Below are 24,196 nucleotides of genomic sequence, written 5' to 3' on the forward strand. Positions count from 1 at the left end.
AGAGATGTTCTAAGGCATCATCTCCTTCTGGGAGCAGTTTAGATAAAGCTACCATGGGCTGGCAGGACAGAAAAAATCTTTAGTAAGGTGGACCAAATCTACACCAAATCATTAGGAAACCTTAATTACCATTCCAGGCTAGTACAAACACTACTGCTACAAGAACACCTGCATCACTGTAGACAACTGAAAATTTGAACTAGAAAAGCAAAAGTTGTTGGCAAGGATGCCAAAAGCCATCAATAAATTTTAAGTAAAACTATTCAACTTTCCAATGAAAGCAGGCAGCAGCTTGGATTCCAGACTAATGGTTCCAGAAACAAGAAAAAATTTAAGAGTGCTCGTTTCAGGCAGCAACAACAGAATTTAGCAATATACACAAGCACAAACTGAAGTTGCAGAAGGAAGAAGGCACATGAGACAAGGAAAGTGTCCAGCTACCCTATACAGTACTATAGATGTTCTTTCATTTAAATATCCATATCATCATTGCTTTTTTAAAATACAGGCTAGAAGTGTGGGAAAAAGTACCTATACTCTTCCTGCCATCCTTAGAGCAAGCACCATTTGCCATATTTAAGAGAAGTAAACACACATTAAAGATGTCAATGTACATTTGTTCTTACAGAATAAGCTTTAGATCCACATGAAGATTATTACACTTTCTATTACACACAACCACATTTATGCATCTCTGAAGATTCTTCACAAGACAAATGATGGCTGCACAACAATGAACTCATTCGCACATGATGGTGATGAGTTTTAGAAATTACAGTTGAAAAAAAACACATTAATAAAAAATATCTCAGTTAAGACCGTCAAATGTCAAAGACCCAAAATGATAGAGGAAAAATTAAATTGACATCACAAAAAGCATTTTGGATCAATGGTAATAACTGCATGACAATTGTACATAAATGTGAAAGGTGATTTGTTTTTTCACTCAGTCACCTAGGCCTCCTCAGTAGAATTTACCTTAGAAATGCATGTTTCAAATTACACTCAATTGAAGGTCTAAACCAAATGTTGTCAGCCCCAACATGTCTACAAAACTGGCAAGCATACCCAGGAATGCTACAGCAGCAGTATGTATTAGAACTCACTAATCACTAAGCAGCAAGAAGGGAATATGCTTCAACAAGAGTAGTTTTTAAGTGTGTTCTAACATTTTAAATTTTTCTATATTTACAGTATGCCGAGCTGTTTTGACTTCTATTCAGTGCTGACAGTAATATGACTGGTACATGGGATTTAATAAACTATAAATGAATTCACACCACTTATGGCTCTATAAAGCTGCAGATGGCTACTAGATAGACTAACTGCACCTGAAGATGTCAAAATTTTGTTTCCCTTACCTGACATATCTGCTGAGTCTCCTGTAATGGAAAAGCAGCAGAAAAATAATTAGATCAGAAATAAGATAAGTGCTAAAGAAAATATATGCCACATTCAGTGTAATTTCTTAACACACACCTTGATGTCATCTTTTTTATATTGCAGCAGCACCAATATTGCTGTTAAAGATGAGTAATTACTGATAAAAGGAGGTCACATCAGAAATAAATCATAGAATGAATATATTGAATGAATGAATATCTTTTGATTTCCATTTCAAGCTACAACACAAAAATCTAGTTTTGGTGTATGTTAGGTCACTCTCAGCCAAAATAAATGAAAAACATATTTTTTCATGTCATTGATATTTGAAAAAAATAAGTGAGAAAAAATGTTAAGAAGTAGCATGTGAGTACCTGAAGATTCAATAAATCTTTACAAATCATGATGGTAACACAATTTGTGCAACCATATGAGTAGGAAAAGTAGCAGCAGTTCTTTATAGAGTATATACTCTTCTCAACATCCCTTCAAAATCAGAAAACATGTGCTGTTTTAAAATATTTGACTTCCATTTAATTTTCTGCTTAAAAGTATATGTAATTTCTAAGTGTCATCTGCCTGTGATTGCTATGCCTTAATCCACATTACAAAACAGTTAATAATTGTGCTACTGCTAATTGATGTAGAGATTATTATGAAAATAAAAAAAGGATTAAGTCCTGTGTTTTGTCTCGGGAAAGATGAACACTGTAGAAGAAAAATTTTCACATTCCTCCACTACAGAAAGGCAAACAGGGACAGATTAAGAAATATGATGAAAAAGCAAGTTCTTAAAGGCAATAAAAGGTTTGTAATTCTGCAAATGTTCAGACCATAGATAAATATCTGCAGATGAATTTTTCCATTTAAATAATCTCCATTAAAATTTGTTTTAAATGATGTGAGGCAAGAAACTCACCAGGAAAGAAAGCTATTTTAGCTAAGAGGCTACTATTATCAATGAATCAATTTTAATGAGACAGGCACCTAAAAATCCAAAAGACACAGAAAAGCAGGTAATAAACTCTGCAGAACTGTTTTTATTTATATGAAACCTCTAAAACACACCTAAACGAAAGAAAAAGTTATTTTGGCTGAAATCAAATGAGGGGGTTTTTTTGTATTCTATGCCCTGAAGAATATAATGTGTGTTTGAATCTGCTGAGAACCAACAGAAGATATGAAAACTACAATCAAATTGTAGGGCTACAAAAATCACTTCTACAAAATCTAGAAACAGCAATTTCTACCAGCTATGCCAATGCAAAATGTGGGGGTTTTTGTTCTTTTTTTTTTTTTTAACCTGGTTAGTTCATAGACCTTTATGTCACTATGAAATATATATATGTTTTCCCTCTATATCTAAGTTTATCTGTAGGGAACCCCATTAGGGTTTTGGTTCTGCCTTTAATATTACAACTATAACATATCCAACCACCAAGTAGGTATTATAGAACTATCTGATGAGGTAAAACCTCATAAGACTGACATGTATTTTAGGAAATGAAGGTTAGCTCTATTCAGATTCTTTGGAAGGTCTAACGCAAGCTGTTAGTTCAATACAACCAGACTAATGTAATGGGGCTTAAGATTTCTGAAAAAATAGTTTTGATAATACTCCAAGCAAAAGATAAGTTAAATCTTTCATGCCTCAATATTTTTTGTCATCTTCATTCAATTACACTCAAAGGAACATACAAAGAGGACAGGTAACTGAGTAACACTCATACAAACGGAGATAGCATAATCAAATATTTTATGATTTATCATGAATTTACAAGGTCCTGATTGCATGCTGTTAATTCTTTTTACAAAAATACAAACATACCTACTTGGCCAGTTGCCACTATGTTGGTAAACTTGGGATGCTGATTCACAGTGAGGCACAAAATATCATCATTGTGTTCCTGGTAAAATGACTGAGAGCCTAAAAATAAGAAAAAAATAAATCAAACCATAGTTCAACTTTAATTAAAACATTTATACACACATAGACATGGCTAATGTTTGAAAATTTCATAGTATTTGTTAGAAAACAGCATTATGGTCATGTTGCATTTTGAAGCTTAAAACCAGAAAACAGAAACTCCACATTATTTATCCGAACTTCAACACACAGCCCTCAGTAACTCCAGACATTTCCCTCAAGTTTTCCACATGAAGTTGCTTAACTGTCTCAAAATGGCATTGTGTACTTTTTTAAACTGGGTTATTGTGAAAGAATATACATGATACAGATGACTGAAAAGTAAACCAAATCAAAATGTTACCTTGTTCTTAGAAAAAAAAAATACAGTTATTCATTGTTCAGCTCTTTTCGTTTCTGTGATCATTTCAACACGCAAATTTCAGAAAACTAATACCAAAAAAACCAAATCTTCACTTCCTTAAAGCTCAGCCTCCAGGAACATTTCAGTACACTTTTTTGTTTATATAGCTATTATGAATATTCTCTACAGACTGAAATTTTAGGAACAAATAATTTTTTTTTCACATACTTTTACAATACTTAAAGTATATTATTTACTTTATAAACTGTAAGTCCATGAGTGTGAAGAAACATTTTCCCTCCAGTGGGTTTTCTCCTACCTGTTGCCACATTATACAAGATGCCAACAGATGCAGTGTGATAAATTACATCAGCACCATCATTCAAATAGTGCACGTTGTTTCTGCAGTCCTTGCCTCGGTACCCAAATACCAGCTCCAAAATTAGGTCCTAAAAAGATATTCACATCAGTAGATTGAGCAAACCTTAAAGCAGTTATGAATTTCTTAAAGCAGTTACGAATTTCACATTCTTCTGTAGGATTCAATTTTTTAAATTATGTCCTTATAAAGTGACATTCAAGGCAACAGAAACTGGGCTGGTGCCTCCCCTGTCAGTTTACAGAGCTGCTCATTCTTGTCACACACAGCTGTGTCACCCTTTTCCCCTCTCAGGGGGATGCTGCAGAATGTGCATAGAGTACACACAGACATATATATACACTGGAAGAGATACTCATACACATGAACATAAATAAAATGCAGTGAAGAATAAAGTTAAATTAATGCAGAAGACACTAAGAAACAAAGAATGACAAACACCGGTCCACAATTTAATTCCAGCCAGCAACTAGAAACCCAAATTACAATCTAAAACTTCTAAAGCACTGATGTCAAAAAGCTGTTTTTTATGGTACACCAAATATTTTGCAGAATCAAAAATATTCAGATTGGTAAAGAACAGCATTTTCCAAGGTTAGATGAAATTTTCACTTCAGATTAATCAAAAATTGGTATGTTTATTTGCAACTGCCATGTAATGAAAAAACAGGTGGCAAAGCTAAACTCATCATTAATAGAATTTTTTAAATTATTCTTAAAACTTTTATTATGATGAATTTAAATGGAAGTTTTAAAATAAATTCTAAGAAGATTGGAATTTAAAAATGCTTAGTTTTATTAACAACAATACACCCTTTAACAATCCAGTTATTTATACAAGGCATCCTGCTTTCTACAGCCAGTTCTAGGGTTTCATGATTACTAAGAACTGAATTATACTCCATTTTATTTGCAATAAAAAGAAATAGTCTTTTTTTTTATTCACAAGAAAAAGCTATCTCCCACTTTTTCTACTCTTTACCTACTATTCACTATTTCCACCTTTGATATGTTTAGAATAAAATAATCATTTAATGTATTCATAGGTGTGTCAGTTTCTGGCAAAACAAAATCCTAAAGGAAGAAGCGAAAAGCACCACTTTTCTTACCTCTATGGGTCTCTTTTTTTTCCCCACATTGTTTGTCTGCAGTTTCTCCGGCTGAGGCAATGCCCTACTAACTGGAGGTCTGAAACAAAGAACTGTGAATAAGAGAAGGCTGTCCGTCACCCATTCCATGCTAACAGCAACCTTCCAACCTGCTAAGGCTTTGGGAAATCTTACAGCCTGTCCTAATCAACTCATATGCATATTCATCTTCAAAACAAATATGTCTGTCAAAGGAGAAGGACAAAACCTAAAATCCCCTGTTTAACATGCTAGGTTCTCTAATTCTTCAACAATCCATGGAGCTAATGCAAAAGCTTGTTTTAAAATGACTGAGCACTTTTAGAATCTTCTTCACTTTTTCAAACTATGTTTTTATGGTACTTTCATCTTCTCTGCAGCAATTTTACTGAAGAGAGGCTTAGCTGATTAATCTAATAATGCCTGTTCCCACATGCCTTCAGCAGACCCCTAAGTTTTTTTTCCTGTTTTTGTAATAGTTTGTAAAGAACTCCTGGTGCACCTGCCCATCCACTCCTACATCAACTGAAATGTGATATTGATCAAACCTTATGTGGAAGAAAACCAAGACCATGCAAATGCAGGAGTTACAGCCACAACCTATGTTCCACTGCTCTGAATAGCCCAGATTTAATTAAGAACTCTCAATTAGATATATTTAACAAATATCCATAACAACTTTCACATTACATTCAACTGTACCTATACAAAGAAACACAAACAAATAAGCTTTATTTATTAAATATATGCAACTATTTCTAGTAATTTGCAGGAGCATTGATTATTGATTCCATAGATACAGTATTTGTGGCTGTGATAACAATCCTTTAAGCTTGATCTTTAAGAGGAACAATTTAGTTTAAAATAAATTCTATTTATTGCTATTTCCTTTTTAGTATGAAGTACTTCTATTCCTTTTTAGTATGAAGTACTTGTAATTTCATCTCTGATCTTGAGTCATGACTTTGATTCAAAACAATGACTGCATTTTCTCAGAATGATAGAACATGATTTGTTTGTACACTGTGTAGTTTGAAGGACTACGTGAAAAGCATTTTTTCAGTTATTCAAATAAACAACCATTTTCTTGGATTTATTTCTTCATTGTTCCTGCCTAAATTTAGAACAAATGTCAGGCATTTGTTCATTTGATCACTCCAGCATAGAAGTCTTTGAAAGACTTTATGTTTTTAATTTCTCATTTGTCATGGACAACTCTGCAACAGTTTCATTACCATTCCTCTAGAAATTACCAAAACATAGCATAAAAAGTCCTTCTTCCACTTGTCAGCCTCATACTTGACACAGAGCACTCAAACCTCATCTCTTTCCTCTTCTCCTACCCTGGCCCTAATTAACTTCTGTCCCTGAAACAAAGAGGGAAAAATGAGTTGGAGGGAAAAAAAGGGAGAAAAATTAAATATAGCAGAAGAACATATTTGAGATTTGATGAAAGCAGTAGAAATTGAAAGGACGCGATTCCTCTTATAGAGGTTTACTTTACTGGAACTGAATATTTCTCTGCTGTTTGGTTCTAAAATGTAACATTTTTTTTAACATTTGCTGTCTGTAAATCCCTTGTGATAGAAAGGGAGAAGAGGTAAAACAATCTCACATTTCACAACTGCCTGAGAAGACCATCTACACTTAAAGGCCCTACAAATACAAATAAACACAGGTTGATATCATCCTTAAGTAATCATGAGAGTACATTCATACATTACCATACAAAAAAATAAAGTGAATGTATATTGGTCAGAAAAGCTTGAGAACTTTCACTCAGCTGCATTATCTCACAGGTCACCTAAACAATTTCTCTAAGGATCTGGCCAGGAAAGGGTAATTCTGTATTGATCCAGAACAGTGGAACCGGAATGCAAATTACAAGCATGTATGGACTCTCTCCCCAGTTACGTTTCAAGATAACAACTTCAGGATTTAAAAACAGGAATGCTGAAGGATATGAGAATACATTTTCCAAGTCATTTTTTGAATGTGTGAGAGCTGAAAATATTTTTAATTTGTTGTGTAATGTGCAGCAAAGTGACTAATGGCATATAGAACACACAGTGGTCATATACCTGCATGCATAACTTGCTGCATGCTCAAAAACTGTGTGGAAAAGATGGGAAAGAGAGCATGAATAACATGTTGGGGTGAATTCAGGTATGGATAGGGCCAGCTTTAGCATGGGGAAGGAGAATTCAAGCCATCTATCATAAGGGAAATAAATACCACAATATTGGCACTTTATTTTCAAAATTAATATATATATTTGGTATACGTATTTTAATATTTCTTGTTATGAAACTATAAAAATCAAGTACAAGCATTTTGAAGTAGTTTCTGAAACAAAAAAAGTATCTTGTTCACAGTTTTAGACATATCTTAAATATTACTGCCCATTTTTGTATGATGTATTTCATTCCATATTTTCCTCATTGTTACTGAGTACCTAAAGTTACTAAGAGAACAAGGAATGACTTTTTGTTATACAGCATATGTAAATTAACACCAATTCTTTTAGTTCTGTGTTAATTTATAACAGTGTGATTTACAATATTTATTTCTGTTTTAAAAACACAAGTATTATTTTGGGCACTATTTGATAGAGCAAATTACAGTAGTTGGTAAAAAAGAAAAAAAAGTCCCTTCCTGTGCAGGGCACCAAAATTCCACTTCATACTTAGGGGGACTTGCAGAGAACTTAGCAATTGATTTTGCACTCTTCAGCATGAAGTGTCTTGCTCTGCCCTCCCCAAAAGGTGTTGACAAGCATGAAGTAGAGAATGAATTTTAAGAGAAAGGAGGACTTCTGCCCATTTACTCTTGGCAAGTTCTTCAAAGTCATTTGTGAAGCTTCACCCAAGTCTGGTTTCCATTAGAAGATAATGAAGGCTGGTAGTTTTTAAGTACTGCTTCTGGACAAAAAATGACTTATAATTATTTCATGTGTTCTGTGAGCAGTGAGAGCCAGTTTATACTCACTAATGCAGACACAGGGAATCTGATGCTCAAACAATTCAGTAGCATATCCACCTTGGCAAATCAGGTGAGACTGTCAAATCATCACATGTAAAACAGTTGCCCACTAGGGGGCTGGAAAAGTGCTAATCTTTGTACTTTAATAAGTATTACTGAAGAATACTACTTGTGAAACATTGGAAAGTATAACAGTGCGTGGAGTTGGAGTTCATATTGGTAGGTAAAAGCATCTAGCTCATTGTATGAAATAGAACTGCAATGCATATATTTTTATATCAGATTTTTCATACAGCAATATTCTGAACAGTGATAGGTGCATGTTATGGCACCCAACATGACAGATGGCTTTTTAAGGAAAATGGGAGGTGGCAGTAAAAGATGGACTAGATAGGAAAATAAAAGCATTACCTGGAACCTCTTTTCAGCAGCAGATGGGAAAGAGAAAAGGATTACTTATACAAGTTTGGCTAAAAGTTAGGTGCCAGTGAATTATTTATATAGATAATTATTGCTGACTTCCTGGTTTGTATACTCCTTTTTACAAGGGGATGAGTCACTTCATAGACTAGATAAATCTATTATTTGTATATAAAACTCCCATTCACTTAAATGGGAATTATGAACATGTGTTGGCATGAGAACATAATTCTTTGGGATAACTCTGCTGTAAATAGAGAAAAAAAGCAGAAGCAGAAAAAAAACCCCTCTGAACTATACCAACACCTGAATAACTCAAAGAAAGGCTGTGCAGGTTTAACTTCCTGAAATAAGCTGATGGATGGAACAGTCAACTCGCTATTAAAGACAGATGTCCAAGTTTAGTCACAAAAATACATTAATTTATACTAAAATAAAATTATCTCAGCTAACCAGAATGTGTGGGGTACTGAGCACTACTGATATGTACTATTTTTTCATGACTACTTAATTCAGTTTATGTTAATTGAAGACACTTTGCACTGGATAGGTTTCCTCAGTCATGTATGATGGAATACTCCTATTATTTGGCCAGCCAAAACCCCTCATTAATAATTAAAGCATATGGGCATGTTCAGATTATTTCCTAATATTTGTAATATGCATACCTTATAAGAGTTTGATTAGCTGGTACACTTCCACTGGTTTGAGAAGCTCTTTTTTTAAGAGCCACTAAACAACATCACTAGGTGAACACTAGGTTAGTTTTTCTCACTTATAAGTTAAGCAAAATAATTTAGGGAATTATTTAGGAAAAAAAATCCTGAAAAACAATGCTAACAACTCACCAATTTACAGATTGATTTTTTTTCCCATTCTGAAAACAATGGATTTTACTGGATGTCTTCTAATTAGTTTTAACTTTATTTTTCAGTGCAAGATTGATGCACTATTTATTCATATAGGAAACAGCTAAACCTTTCCCACAATAAAATCCAAATGTAGCTTGAACAGGCTTTGCAGTCAATAGCATGCAATTCTTCAAATTAAAATACCTCCAGGTATTTTTCACAGTAAAACAGTGAAAAATTTTAACTGAAATTTCTGGTTATTTAATTTTGAGATCTCTTGGTACAGCCATTTGTCTGTAAGGTACATTAAACACAGCACTGCCCCTTTCACAGCCACAAATAGCCAGCTTCAGGCAGTGTAAGAACAGAGTAAGAATGGAGCATTATTCTCCAGAGGCATCTCCCAACCTTCAGTGCTGTGCAATTCAGGGAGCAGCAGAGTCAGAAGCATTTTCAAAATCAACCACGATAGACTTTTTTCTGAGTAATTTACCTAGCACAAAAACATACTAGGAAAGAACTCTTAGCAAAGGATAGAAACAGTTTTCAAGTGTGTTTTGTGCTGCTGAATAGCCATACTGTTATTACACAACCAAATTAGACACACAGTACACATCTTTTCACATAAAAATATTACCTATAAACATTATTATTCAGAAATGATAAATAATTCAAATTACCAACCTAAGTGCTGCCTCACAGCAGTGCCATTTTGTGTTTCCAGCAGAACTTAAAATAAGTACTGCAATTTCAATAATATAGCTGGTAATTTCACTGCTAGAGAGTACTGTATCATTAGCAGAGCTGGCAGTTAACACTGCAAGCAAACCTTAGACCAATTGAAAGAAATCTGGAGTTCCAGTCGCAGAGGCAGCTCAGTCTGCAGGTCTGAAGGGTGGTCTGACAGCCTAAGGATTTGTTGTGCTGCCAATTTAACAGCATGTGCACATATTGCAAACAGAGCAGGCGCAGAAGTTGCTAACCTCATGCAGGCACCTACGCCAGAGCCTGCTGCGTGAGCAGGATGGGGAGCCAGCAGCTCAGACCCTCAAGCAGCACAGGTGCACTGGCAAAACGCTGCAGCCAAGGCAGGGGGGCTCCCTGCACCCCTGAAGCTCCATCAGCTCCTGCAGGGTGCTGCTCACAGAGTGCAATGTGCTCACTGCACTGCTCCAGCCTGACCTCCAAGCGTGTGCTGCAGACATCCACAAACCCCTGGGCAACACCTCTGGCTCAGACAGGGAAGTCAAGCTGTTCCTTAGCTCCCCCAAAATATTGAGGAAAGGAGGATGAGCTTTGATCACCTCCTCCTAGAACACTCTACTCTTCACTCACATCAGCTCAGAGTGAGAGCTGCACTTATGTTTTGTCCCTTAACCCTTTTCTATTTATTGACATGCTACTATTTAATAGTAAAGAGGTAAATCCCTCACTTCTGTTGCAAATTGTAACTACTTTTCCAAGCTGCTGAAGTTATTAAAATCCATTTAATCCTGGACTTCAAGTACATGAACTTACCTTACGACCCCCTGCCTTCATAGGAAGCAAAAATAGAGTAGTAGAAATAAAATAAAAATTAGTGTCTATGACAGATTTCTGAAACATTTACCAATCTTATACAATATTAACATCAGAACAGAAGTCAAAATACATACAGTAACCACAGTCTGGTTTTATTCTTCACAAAAAAAAGTCTTGAAGTTTTAGGGCCCCAAACTTTTCAACAATGCAGGTAATGGAATTATTTTATGATCTTTATTTGCATTCTGAATCACAATTTAATTACCTTACTACAGAATTAATTATCTTAGTAATTTATCTGAAACTGAAAAACACAATTCACTCAGCTTCCAGAAACAGCTTTTGAAAGAAACACAAGAGGCTTACAATTTCATTAAAAGAAAAAAAAAAATCTTTAATCAAAGCTTTCATGCCATGCACATTATTTCTTTTTGATTTCCACATCAAGTACAGCTAATTAAAAAAGAGAGACCATTTCTCATAAATGTAAGACAGGGAACCACAGCTTTATACTGTAGTTATCCCTGGTTTATCCCTGGTTTATCCCTCCTACAGTAACACAACTTAAAAACAAAAGATGGTATGAAACTCCCACCAAAGTCACACTGCATTTCTCACCAGGGGTACGACAGACCTGCCCAGCTTCACTATGGAAAGAGGCTTGAACATTGCCACAGAACTCCTCACATTCCTGCAAAATTTCCTACCCTTCCATTTCCCCAGATCCTCACACTCCCTTATACCCTGCTGTTTTCCTCTCATCTCCGTCTGTAGTATTAGAATTCCCCAAATGCTGTACTAGGAGTTCCTCCTTCCTTTTCCCTCACATATACTGTCCACCTCAATTTGGTGGACAACAAACAACTTTCAGGGTCCCATGCTCAGCTGCAGATTCTACAACAGATAACGTTCTAGAGGTTATAAATTGTCTCTGTCATTGTCATTGTCTCTGTCATGTCTACTTTATTTTCTGGGTTTATTGTAGTCTGCTCCCCACCCTATTCTCTTCCAAAGCATACAACAGTGAACGAAGATCTAAAACTAATACTCTAAAGCAACCAACTCCATTTTCCAAAATTCATTAACAAAAACTGCAGAACCACTGTGGACAGAACTTTTCAAAGAAAGGTAGAAGTTAAGTGAAAACTGAAGCAAAGCAAGGAGCAATTAGACTTTAATTCAGAGCAGTTTCTTGGCAGAACCAAAAACATTAGAGCTGTCCTTCACTAAAACAATTGTACAGGTTCATGCCTATAATGCCATCACTAACTACCATTCAGTATTTCAGTTTAAAAAAAAACATATTATTAAACACCAGCAAATAAGTCAATCATCTCAAGGAATTCCCCAAACATAAAAATATGCATACATAGTTTTTAGTCTTTTGTGCTGTATAAAAATAGGTACAGCCTAGTCCTTTGGGTCACCTTTTCTTTTTTCTTCAAAGAAGTATTTGGATTCTTTTTATACATATCCTTTTAAGTTGAGAATCATATATTCCAGTATAATTTTGTTCTACTATTGTATTTTCACGTTGATTTCTTGGCTAGAATTGTAATTTAGTAATTACCTTTCATCTAAGGTTGGCTCCTTTTGTTGCAGATGAGGCTTAATTCCAAACATTGGTCTAATGTTTGTTGATAAGGCTTTGATGGTGTAATTAATTTCATTTTCCCTTGTCACATCACTGTCATAACCTAACAAAACCAGAGGGAAGAGTATCAAACCAAAATAAGGTACAAGAACAACCACTTAATCTTAATTTGTGCAGATTTCAACAATGTACTAGATTACAAAAACAATTATAGCATCGATTATTAATAACATAAATACACAACAGAAAGAAAGTAGCTGGGAATCATGAACATTGTTAATAAAAGGCATTCAAAGAAAAAGAATTCCCTACAATATCTTTGTGGAAAAAAAATTATTAATGAGTCAAGGGACTTTAAAAGCTACCCCATTTCTGCTTGGTTGGCCTTAACTACAGTCACTAACAAAGAACTTCACTACCTGACACCTGCTCTCAAGACCTGTAAGATTCAGTGCCTGGTTGTTCTCAGTTTCAGGATCCATCCATTACCATGGAATCTATAGGTCTGCACAAGGTTCCTACACAATGCTAAGGGCCAGCAAGCCACATCAGGATGATGTTTACTATAGCAAAATAAACATGTTGGAAAAGTTAAGTTGTGACAGGTCTGTTAATTACTCTCCATTATTTTGTTTTTTCAAAGATCAAAACTACCAATGCCAACAATGTGATGCTGAATACTTCTTAACTCTAACTGAATTAATAGGAATTGACCTAGAGAAACTTTTGTGGATAAAGATGTCAATGTCTTTTCTCGTAAATCTTCACACACCTCACTCTCTTTTAGAGTACTTTTGAACCCACAACTTAAGAGGGCTCTGTGTAAAGCAGCAGAGGCTTGGGGAGATCATAGGGCTAAGATGTTCTAACAGGTCTCAAGCAGAGGCTGAACAGAAAGTCTGAAGATGGCAATTTTTGACTAAGACAGTTAAAAGCTGACAAGTCCTCCTATAGGCAATTAAATTACTCTGTGTATTCTTCAGTACTTTTGAGAAGAAATACAGTGATTAAAAATTCTTTTCCAATGAATGTTTAATATGTCTTTAATATTTAATGTATTTCTTTGGTCATTTATCTCGTTTTAGTGACAGGTGAAGTTAATTTATTACACAGAACTAATTAATGAGTAGCGGTGATAGTTTAAAAATTCTTGAACACTGAGGAATTGACGAGGAGGAAAAGCACACTTGGGAGAAAACAAGTCTGGAGGCCATAAATTCTTGGAATTGTAACATGAAAAAGAAAACATAAGTATGGAAAAACCAGCAGAAGTTAATGCTACAAAATAGAATTAACACTTTATAACTACTGATATTGTGACCTTGAAATAGGTACATAAACATCAGTCTACTTCAGTGTCCTATGTCTCCATGTTATGGAAGCAGATTCTACAACATCAAGATAACTATGGTCTCACATTATACAGATTTCAATATCATTTCTTAAGAATTGGTGACCAAATTCCAACTGTGATGATTCTATTTTAAACATAGATTTTGGGTAGCTATGTATAATTGATGCTTAATATTCTTAATTTAGAAGATTCAAGAGTTTCTTTATGTACTCTGATTCAAAGCAGTAACTCAAACACTTCATTATCATTTTCTTCACAGCAGTTTATCAGTCCTTTCCCCAAAACCAAATTTTATTTAACATTCTTGAAGAGTATTTGCCACTTAAGATAGAAGCAATCCATAAATTATTTCTAAATTTTCAGTTTTCCATTAATAAAGTCTTCTTGAAATAGCACAATCCAGCTAGTTGTATAAATTATTACTGACCTCCATCTTCTTCAGAATCCAGATCAGACTCCTCACTGTCACACTGCCTGCTGTCCCGATGTCCTTCCATCTCGTAAGTCCACAGCATCAGGGAGGTGTCAGCTCCCCCCACAGTGACCAACAAACTGTCGTCGTAGGTCCAGCGCACGTTTGTCACATGGGTGCTGTGAGCAACATACCGCTTAAATTTTCCAAACTTTCCCTGAAAAGGGGAAAAAGAAGGCAAAGAGCAAATTTACCCAGTCTGCTAGACAAAACTGAAATAAGTTGCCTGCACAATGACATCATCTTAACTTCTTCACAGTTCCTGCTTCAGCTGTTTTGTAGTTCACATGATTTTAACACATGATTTGCCAAGTGCCCCTCCTATAGCAACTTCATGAAATGTTGACTTTATCTTCATATCAAGCATGAAAGAGTTAGTCTATAAACATATTCCAGCAATAAACACTGGATCACTTTTTCTAAGAGAGACAATAATCTGAGTTGGAATAAAATTCACATAGAATATTTTGAGTCAGTACTTGTGCACTGTTACTATCCTTAGCATAGCAACATTTCAAAATTGAAGACATTTTTTCCACCAAATATCCAGGAAAGCAGGAGATACTTGAAGAGCAGTAAAAACACAATGTACTTTTGGAATGGCTTTTCTATGATGTGTGATTAAATACTATTAAAGGTCTTCGTCTTAGAAAAAAAAAAATACTAATATTGGAAATAATTAAGGTCCTTAAAATCAAAAATGCAATGTAGGTGAAAAATACATGTTCATTGTCTTCCAAAGCATTCTCATTCTTAAAGTTGTTCCTATTCATTTGTCACAGTCAGCAGCAGGACACTGCATGAGATGGCTCTGCATTCTGACCTGGAATGATCATTCTTACTGAAAGTTTAACACACTGCAAACTGCAATGTAATACTAAATGCTTTCTTTGATCAAAATGAGAAAAATATTAAAGCATTATTTTCTTCTGAGCGATGAATTTTCACAGTTTTACAAAGGCAGATTTATTAATAAATACTGTCCATAAAAAGCTGAAAATTACTTACTTTAGCAGGGTATCGAAACAGTTTCACAAATCCAAAATCATCTCCTGTGGCTAATACTTTACTGTCACTAGTGAGGCATGAAGCAGTTACATCTGTGACTTCACCAATTATTGGCCAGATCCCTTCACAGCAAGAGCCCAAAACACTTGTCCATGATGCCCAGCCAATCTTTTCTACCTACAAAAATGACACATTTGAGACAAAGAATACTTCTTAGGCATTTTTCTTCCATATCCAATTTCAAGAAAAATTTCTTGTATTGAAAGATACATCACATCTAAAAGACAGTATTTTAATATATTAATCAGTTATTTTTTTGCCATTCAGAATTTCATCTGAGACCTGTAATTTTACCTCTATGAACTTTCAATACCAAAACTTAAATAAGTATTTTGAAAATTTTTACCTTAGCTGCCCTTTCAGGCTAAAGAATACAAATTATGTTTTCCAACACTGCCTTTCAATGTCATGGAAAATATAACTTGGAAATTATAAATTTTTGCTCTCTGCCCTATGACAATGCTCTGTATCTGAGAAAACAAAAGAAGTACAATATACTACTCTTGCCTATATGTATTATGTAACTGTATTTCATTGTTCTATAAAAACAAACATGAGGTTTTCTGTAGCAAGGTTTAGTAATCTGCAATAGGTTTTCAAAGGTGTTTAGGTACCAGAAAAGACACACAGAAGTCTAGTGAGATGTTCATTACTAAGTCAGCCAAATGTGTTTCTTAATAGAAGAGAAAAATGTGAAATCCCCTACATATTATATTATTTTAAAAGTTTAAAATTACAGTTTTATGCATCATTCCCTCTTATGTAGTATAGGTGGCTGCATAATAAGTTTAATTTGCAAGCAAGTTAAGAAGGCAGTACAGTTCCTCACCTCCAAACTCGGGATAGTCTGCTTTTTCCCCCGAGGGGCTTCAAAAAACAGCTGCTCTTTAGCACCAGTATTGACTTGCAAAAGTTTTCCTATAAAACATACAACATATATATTGTATGTTAACATAGGAGATTCCATTTTGCAGAAGGAAGAAGGAAAAGTTAGTTTGAATTTTTTATTGCTAACAGCATTACATCAATTATTTGTTTCTATTGGAAAAAACTGCACACATAAATAATGGATCTGGAAGTATGGTCTTCTAAAGAAATCTAAGTCCTTTGACCCCTTAAATTCACAACCCTTTCTTTTCTCTTTGAAAACTGTACTAATGCATCACTTTTCTCTCCTTATTATGGCTGTCCCATCAGATGGTAGACAAAATGCACTGGGTGTAATTCAAAGCTTGTTTATGATTACTGGCTGCTGATGCTCTTGGGATGGAGAAGCACAGATGCTGCCTGGCCAGCAGCGGATCCCAAGCAGGTGACTTCTTTACACCTTTATCCTACTTCATTTCTGAGGGAAACTCTCACCAATGCTTTTGTCCTTGTCCTTTTCAGAATCCTCAAAGGAAGCTAACTTACAACACTCTTTCAAATAATCAGACTCTTTCAGAAGTTATTATATAGAGGAATAAGAACATGAACAAATAGATTGCACAATTGCACAGCCTTGCTTTTTAATGAAACAGGACTAAATTTAGTATTTTAATTAATCACATATTAATACCCTGGAACACAGGAAATCCAGTATTTTTGCTATGTGTGACAAGGATATGTTCTCCTGAGCTACAACCACGTTGTACAGTATTTTATTAAAGGAGTAGAAACATGGAATCATAGAATGTTTGGGGTTGGAAAGGACTTTATAGACCATCTAGTTCCACCCTCCTGCCCCTAGACCAGGTTGCTCAGAGTCCCATCCAGCCTGGCCGTGGCCACCTTCAGGGATGGGGCATCCACAGCCTCTCTGAGCAGCCATTTCCAGCGCCTCACCACACTTACAGTAAAGAATTTCTTCCTTGTATCCAATCTAAACATGCCCTCCTTCAACTTAAGGCCCTTCTCTCTTATTCTATCACTAACTGCCCTTGTGAAGTCAAATGATAAACAGGAAGGATTTTTTAAAAATCCAAACAAACCAATAAATAGAGGGAAACCACTTTACTTCAAATTGTAAAATTTCTAAATATGTATGTGGCAGTAAAAACCATGGGTTTAATATTTATTTGGATGCTGTGAGAGCATACTCATAAGCTGAAAAATCAAATCTGCCAGTGATACCACAAATCCATACTACACATGTTCTTAATAAGTCTATAATGTAATCAGTCTTCCAGTACCTTTTTACAATGAATGCTGCTTACCTCTTATGTCCCAGTCCATGTGTGTGATATAGCTGGAGGCTCCCTTGCAGATTCCTACTCTTTTACTGCTCATTACATTGTAAATATCTACAAAGTTGTCACAGGATGCCACAGCTAAGTACTTTCCAGCCCCTAAAACACATCAGTACAAACACAAAATATTTTTAAAATATTTTAGTGATCTTTGTATTAAACACAAGTAAATTCTCGAATTTAGCCCTACGCAATTTCAAATTCTTTTATATCAGCTTGCTAATCTATACATATTCTCTGGCAAACTGATTTTCATATCACATAATGAAACATAAAACTATTGTATCATTACATTTTCAACAATAAAAACCATTTGCTGAAATTTTAAGCATTTATGGTATTCAGAGAATGATAAGGCTTGGGGAACCAGAAAGTAATGTAGGGGAATTAGTATCAGTAATTTGCATCAAATTTCTCCAGCAGATGAGTATTTTAACTAAAGTAGGCTATGCATTTTGAGTTCCTAAAAGATGAGCTATAATGATGGGAAAAAATTACCTAGCCTCACTGAGAGTGCTAAGGGGTGAAAAATAAGAAAAAAAAGTTGCAAGATGTTTTTGACACATCAGTTTCAAGTATTCTTATAAGATAAGAGTAACATCAGTGATGTGCGAAACTTAAGCAGGTCATAAAGAGTAATCCTAGGGAGCTGCTGGATATTCACTATTTCAAACTGGCTGTTGTGTTCAGGAGGTCATTGTAGGCAAACATATTCCAATAATCTCATCCTTAAACAAGCAACACAGGACTTCACACCATGGTCTTTTAAAATGTTTGTATTAGTTTTACTGACCTATTTTTTACATCTAGAAGTACTACAAATCTTCGCTTCTTTTATCTCTTACATGTGATAAGTCTCATTTGAACAACTTTGGTATTAAAATTTTCATTTAAAAAAGAAATCACTCACCAGGAGAAAATCTGATTTCTGAAATAACATCTTTCCTATGCTGGAAAGAGACCAAATCCTCCAGGGTATCTGCATTAACTATCAAAAAACTTCCATCATTGAGACCAACAGCTAATGTTTTTCCATCAGGAGAAAAGCAGCAACATCTGCCTCCTATGAGAAATAAAGAAATTGGATTCAGATACATTTACAGTGCATTATCCTTCTTTCAGATCTATCTTTGCATTAGTAAAGGAAAGCTAATATTATCCTAGAAAACTTCCAAGGAAGCTTTCCATATGCTGCCAAAATAATTTCCAAGCTGTGGCAGCACACAAACAGGTACATAGGCCCAGAATGTTAGAATTTTCATCTTAATTGATATCTGCTCTACATCAGTAGTACAGATTAATCACTATGGTCTGTACATTTCTAACTTGATCTCCTTCCTTGTATCTGGTGCTGCCTGTTTGTTACCATTTGCTCTGATAAGGAGAACACAGCTGGAAAAGACCCTCTGGATTCATAGGATTCAGTCACAAACAAGACAGTAAGTCATAGAATCCTTCCAATAAACATGTCAGTGTTGTTTGAAAAACAGTTTAATTTCCAATTTAAATTTATGTATGGTCAACTTATATAGATTTGTTCTCGTGCCAGAATTTTCTGTTAACTTACATATTTTCCCCTGCTATTTGTTCCTCTGATTAACCTGTAGACAGCAATCCTTTACTTAGATGGCTTCACCACAAGGCTTTGCATTCATTATTCTGTAGTTCCTTTCACCATTTTCAACTTTTAGTTTAATTGCATTCAGCTGAACACAGATGAGAAATGCACACCAAAAATATTCTGATTTTTGTCTTGTAATTTACATGAGTATTGCACTATGTCTTGGGGAAAATACCTCACTATCACATGTAATTGTCATTCAACAAGATGCTGAGCCTTCTGCTCTTTAAGTCATCTACACAGACATTTTTCTTACAGTCACTGATCTGCCTTTTATCATTAACAAGTTGTATTTCAATTCCATTAGTCTGCAGAAGCATACATCTTTTTCTGTACAGTACACAGGAACTTTTTAAGATTGCCAAAACATCTCAAACTGTGTATCATCAGCAAATAGTCATCAGAGACTTTTTTTGCCAAAAGTACTCTTAAACATATTATGAAATATTAGCTTTAAGACTTGAGCAGAGCTCACCAACTAGAAACTTTCTTGTTTAATCCCTGCTTATGTGAGCTTGTAACTCTTTTACCTTTACTTTGTCAATCTAAATAATCTTCAATTAAGCTTCCCATTATGTTTGAATCAAACTGCATTGCTGAATGCCAAACAGACAAAGCCCACTGTATTCTTTTATCTAACAAAGTATACATAGAATTAAAAGCTTGTCAGGGCCACTCTCATCTAATCCTGAAAAAATCACCTTATATGATGTCACTGATTTTCCATCTGTCAAAATAGAATTTCTTTATATCCTAAACAACAAGTGAAAATTTTATGATTTCTCTTTTCTTGACATTCCAGATCCTTCAAACATTCACAAAGAAAATTACAAACATTTATTCTAAGATTTCTTCCAAAAAATTCTAGATTCAAAGTCTTAAAAAAGCCTTGGAATATTATAAGCAACATAGCATTTATGTAATTGACTCAATTTTATTGTTAATTCAGTGACTTAAACAAGTTGCAATTGCAAATAATCTTCAGAACAGCACTACATAGAATTTTTTGTGCAGATTCATTAGCTTAAGGTCTACATAACTAGTGAAGATAGCATTAATAAAATAATTTGAGCAAAGAAAGGAATTTATTCTGTTCTCAAGTCCTGCTTTCAAAACATTCATAATGCTTGTAAATGTCAATTGCATCAGTAAATATTTTTTCATACTAAGCATCTTACCCTTTTTCAATTTGCGAACAGCTAACATACAATGGCTAGGAGATAAATCCCATATTCTTAAGGTTTTGTCATCACTTACAGTGGCACAAATAGGTAAATGAGGATGAGTAGCTAGACCCCAAACTTCCCCCTCCATGTGACCCTGAAAAAACACAATTAATCAGATTTCTTTTTATTTTAAATTGAAATATGAAAGTAAAAAAAAAAAAGAGAGAGAAAGAATATGCATTATTTAGAGGATAATAAATATCTGAATAAAACCATAGAACACCTGAAAAAATTCACTCTGCAACTTGTGCAAAATTTTAGTAATTTGTACTACAGAAAGCTTCTGCAAAATAATCCTCACACACATGTCAGTGGCAGGGACAGTGGGACTGGGTGCACCCTCAGCAGGTTTGCAGGTGACACTGTGTTGAGTGGAGCGCCCAGCAGGCTGGAGGAAGGCATCCCATCCCCAGGGGCCTGGGCAGGCTGGCACGTGGACTCCTGCCATGGAGCCCAACAGGGCCAAGGCAAGGTCCTGCATGTGGGTCAGGGCAACCCCAAGCACAAACGCAAACTGGACAGAGAATGGACTGAGAGCAGCCCTGATGAGAACTTGGAGGTTTTGGTGGGCAACAAACAGGACATGAGCTGGCACTGTGCAACCCAGAAAGCAAATTGGATCCTGGGCTGAATCAAAAGAAACTGAACGGCAGCTCAAGGGAGATGATTCTGCCCTTCTATCCCACTCTGGTCAGACTCCAGTTCTGTGTCTGTCTCTGGAGTCCCTAGCACAGGAGAACATGGACCTGTTGGAATGGCTCCAGAAGAGGGCCACAGAAAGGGGAAAGGGCTGGAGCACCTCTCCCATGAAGTCAGGCTGAGAGAGGAGGGGATGCTCAGTCTAGAGAAAGCTTCAGGGAGGTCCTGTTGCAGCCTCTTAAAGGGGGCTGATGAGAAAAATGGGGACACTTTTTAGTAAGGTTTACAGTGACAGGACAAGGGGTAATGGGTTTAAAGTAGAAGAGGGTAGATTCAGACTAGATAGAAGAAAATTGTTTATGATGAGGGCAGTAACACTGGAAGTGCTTGCCCAAAGATGTTGCAGATGCCCCATCCCCAGAAACACCCAAGGTCAGATTGGATGGGGTTCTGAACAACCTGATCTATTTGAAGATGTCCTTGCTTACTGCAGGGGGCTTGGACAAGATGACCTTTAAAGGTCCCTTCCAACCCAAACTATTCTGTGAACTAGGTTTTTCTTTACCTTAGGTTCTAATATTTTCTTTACAAAAATTTCAGTTCTTTATGTATTGCACTGAAAGGAGAGAGTCCAGAGATTTTTACTTAACTATGAAAGAAAATAATATGTTGATGCAATGTAAACATCTGTCTTAAAAATGCAGTTGTTTGGTATGACAATTTTTTTTTTACATAATTACAAGTAAAATCTCAAAACAAACAACAAGGAGACAACTTTTATTTAGTACTCAAGAGAAGTTATTAAGGAATTTGGAGGAAGATCCACTATTTCAGACATTTTTCTTATTTTTTTCAAAAAAGATCTATAATCTTGGTCTGTTTGGAAGGATAAACCCATTGAACAAACTAATAATGAAATTCTATGTTCTGTCTTGCTCATTAAGGAGTCATAATGGTCTAGTCTAACTAAAAGTGATAGTACCTCACTAACTTCACTAGTAGTTAAAGTGTTTCTTATTGCACAAGTCTTCACTTGAGAAATAAATCATGTTAGTGGTATGACATATTTGAGTGCTATTTAACACATACCTGAACCAGCAGAGTTATTGGTCCACTCTTATCTACCTCCAATATTTCACCATTCTTTGTGCCCACTAGAATATGACCATGTCCTAACGATATGGCACGTATAGAAGGATTATCTTCTAAGAGGAGACCTAGAACATTAAAATGTTAGAAGATAGGATTCTCAATTATGCCTTAAAGAGGATTTTTCACACTTATGCACAATAAAATCTCACTGAAGAAAAATCTCACTGTAGAAAAATCTACTTTCTTACTGTAGAAAACATTGCTGCAAAAAACAATGTCTGGATTCAAGTGTGAGGAATCAGCAATACATCAAGTTTAACAGGCTGTACATGTCAGTTACCAACTATAACACTATTTGCCTCCAATTTTGGTACCTCCAATTCTAGCTTCTTGTAAACAAGCCATGAGAATGAGATGCAAATCATCAAATTATCTACTTTAGAACATAGGAAACATAATTTTAAGGGAAGGAGATGGAAGAGAAAAAACTATCCAGAATGAAAATACAGGGAACTGTAAATTAGCATTAAGATCAAAAATAAGTGGTAGAAATGGGAAAAATAGGAATGAAAATGTTCCTTAATTATTTCAAAAGACATATGCATTTACAGAAAATTAGCTACTAACACCTTGCAAAACTAACCACAATTCTGAATTCCTTCCCTTTCCTGAACCAAAAAAGATCAGACAAGATACTTCATGATCAGAAATATAAGAGGCTTTTTGCTTTCCACTTTAATAAAAACAAATCAAAGCAAGAAAACATCTGCATGATAAGAAACAGCTAGATCAACTAATTTAGGCTAATAATAAACTAAATATTATGACCTGAACCCACCAAATGTGCAAACTGACACCCTAAACACACAACTCCAGTCTCAACAGAAAAATTACTTATTAAGAATCAATAAAGCTTAAAAAAATTTATTTTAGTATTCATTATGTCAAATGTGGATTCCCTCTTACTGTGGAAAGCAATTTCACAAAGATTTCTAAAGAATGTACTTTAAAAATAGAACAAAACATAGGATAAAGTCTGTGTTACCTTTGGATCCAGGAGCCAGAGCAGCCCTTTTGATGGCATAGGTTTTGAGACAACGTTCAAAGGTATCATCCCAGAGAGCCACCACCCCATCCTTTCCTCCAGTGACAAATCCCTGAGGGAAAAGAAATAAAGATCACTGGTTATATTTGATTATTATCTTTCCTTACTTTTTCAGAGATTTCTGCCAATACTGAAAATGGACTATATACAACACTGTAATGCACAGAGCTACAGATGTTAGAGATGAAAGGAACAGGAGCAACAGAATGAGTGATTTCTCCTCCTGATGAAGGCACCACAGTTCTGTGCAGTGCACGTACACGGGCTGGATTTAGAAGTTCTAGCCTGTATGCTTCTACCATTCCAGAAAAATAAGAACCAACATACTATAGTATTTTCCCTTGATATTTAGCCTCCATATCCCTTTGGCATTTCTTCTCATTACTTAAAACAGAACTTAGTACTGCAAAAATTTGATTGGCAGTTATAATTTTGAAATATATGTGCATTTGAGCCATTCTGTCTTTAAAAATTATATACAGGTATTTAACAAAGCAACAGGTATGCTTAATACTGAAATCATTAGTTCTCTCCTTTGGAGCACTCAGCTCTTGTAGTAAGAATAACACATACTGTCCAATGCGACTTTTCTGAAATGCAAATATTGGAAGGTGGAGTGACTTGGTCTAACACAGCAAAACACCAACATAACATTAAAGACACATAACATTAAAGAAAAAAATAATCTAACTGGAACACTCATCCATATTTAAGTACATGCTTAAAGGCTTTCCTGGGCTAAAAAGAAGCCAAGAATCTGGAGAAAGTACTTAATGATTTACAGAATGAATTTATCTATTGGTACACAATAGTTACACTACAAAATAGTACAAGTATGATCTTCCTCTCTCACAAGCTCACATA

General features: G+C 35.2%; 1 protein-coding gene across 4 annotated transcripts in view; it reads right to left on the reverse strand.

Moving 5' to 3' along the window:
• Positions 1 to 24,196, reverse strand: part of EML5 (EMAP like 5) — a 92,885-nt gene that overhangs the window by 13,689 nt on the left and 55,000 nt on the right. The window contains exons 19-33 of one of the 4 annotated variants that reach the window (XM_058806572.1): positions 23,273 to 23,384; positions 22,225 to 22,352; positions 20,449 to 20,590; positions 18,560 to 18,712; positions 17,617 to 17,748; positions 16,251 to 16,339; positions 15,362 to 15,538; positions 14,309 to 14,510; positions 12,504 to 12,630; positions 10,931 to 10,945; positions 8,553 to 8,561; positions 5,142 to 5,220; positions 3,973 to 4,102; positions 3,212 to 3,310; positions 1,362 to 1,382 (exon numbers count right to left, since the gene is read on the reverse strand). In XM_058806572.1, the coding sequence (XP_058662555.1) occupies positions 1,362 to 1,382; positions 3,212 to 3,310; positions 3,973 to 4,102; positions 5,142 to 5,220; positions 8,553 to 8,561; positions 10,931 to 10,945; positions 12,504 to 12,630; positions 14,309 to 14,510; positions 15,362 to 15,538; positions 16,251 to 16,339; positions 17,617 to 17,748; positions 18,560 to 18,712; positions 20,449 to 20,590; positions 22,225 to 22,352; positions 23,273 to 23,384 (1,615 nt within the window). The remainder of the gene's footprint in view (positions 1 to 1,361; positions 1,383 to 3,211; positions 3,311 to 3,972; positions 4,103 to 5,141; positions 5,221 to 8,552; positions 8,562 to 10,930; positions 10,946 to 12,503; positions 12,631 to 14,308; positions 14,511 to 15,361; positions 15,539 to 16,250; positions 16,340 to 17,616; positions 17,749 to 18,559; positions 18,713 to 20,448; positions 20,591 to 22,224; positions 22,353 to 23,272; positions 23,385 to 24,196) is intronic. The other 3 variants (XM_058806571.1, XM_058806570.1, XM_058806573.1) reach the window with 3 other exon arrangements.

This window comes from Ammospiza caudacuta, chromosome 6, assembly GCF_027887145.1.
Source record: "Ammospiza caudacuta isolate bAmmCau1 chromosome 6, bAmmCau1.pri, whole genome shotgun sequence".
Lineage (NCBI taxonomy): Eukaryota > Metazoa > Chordata > Aves > Passeriformes > Passerellidae > Ammospiza > Ammospiza caudacuta.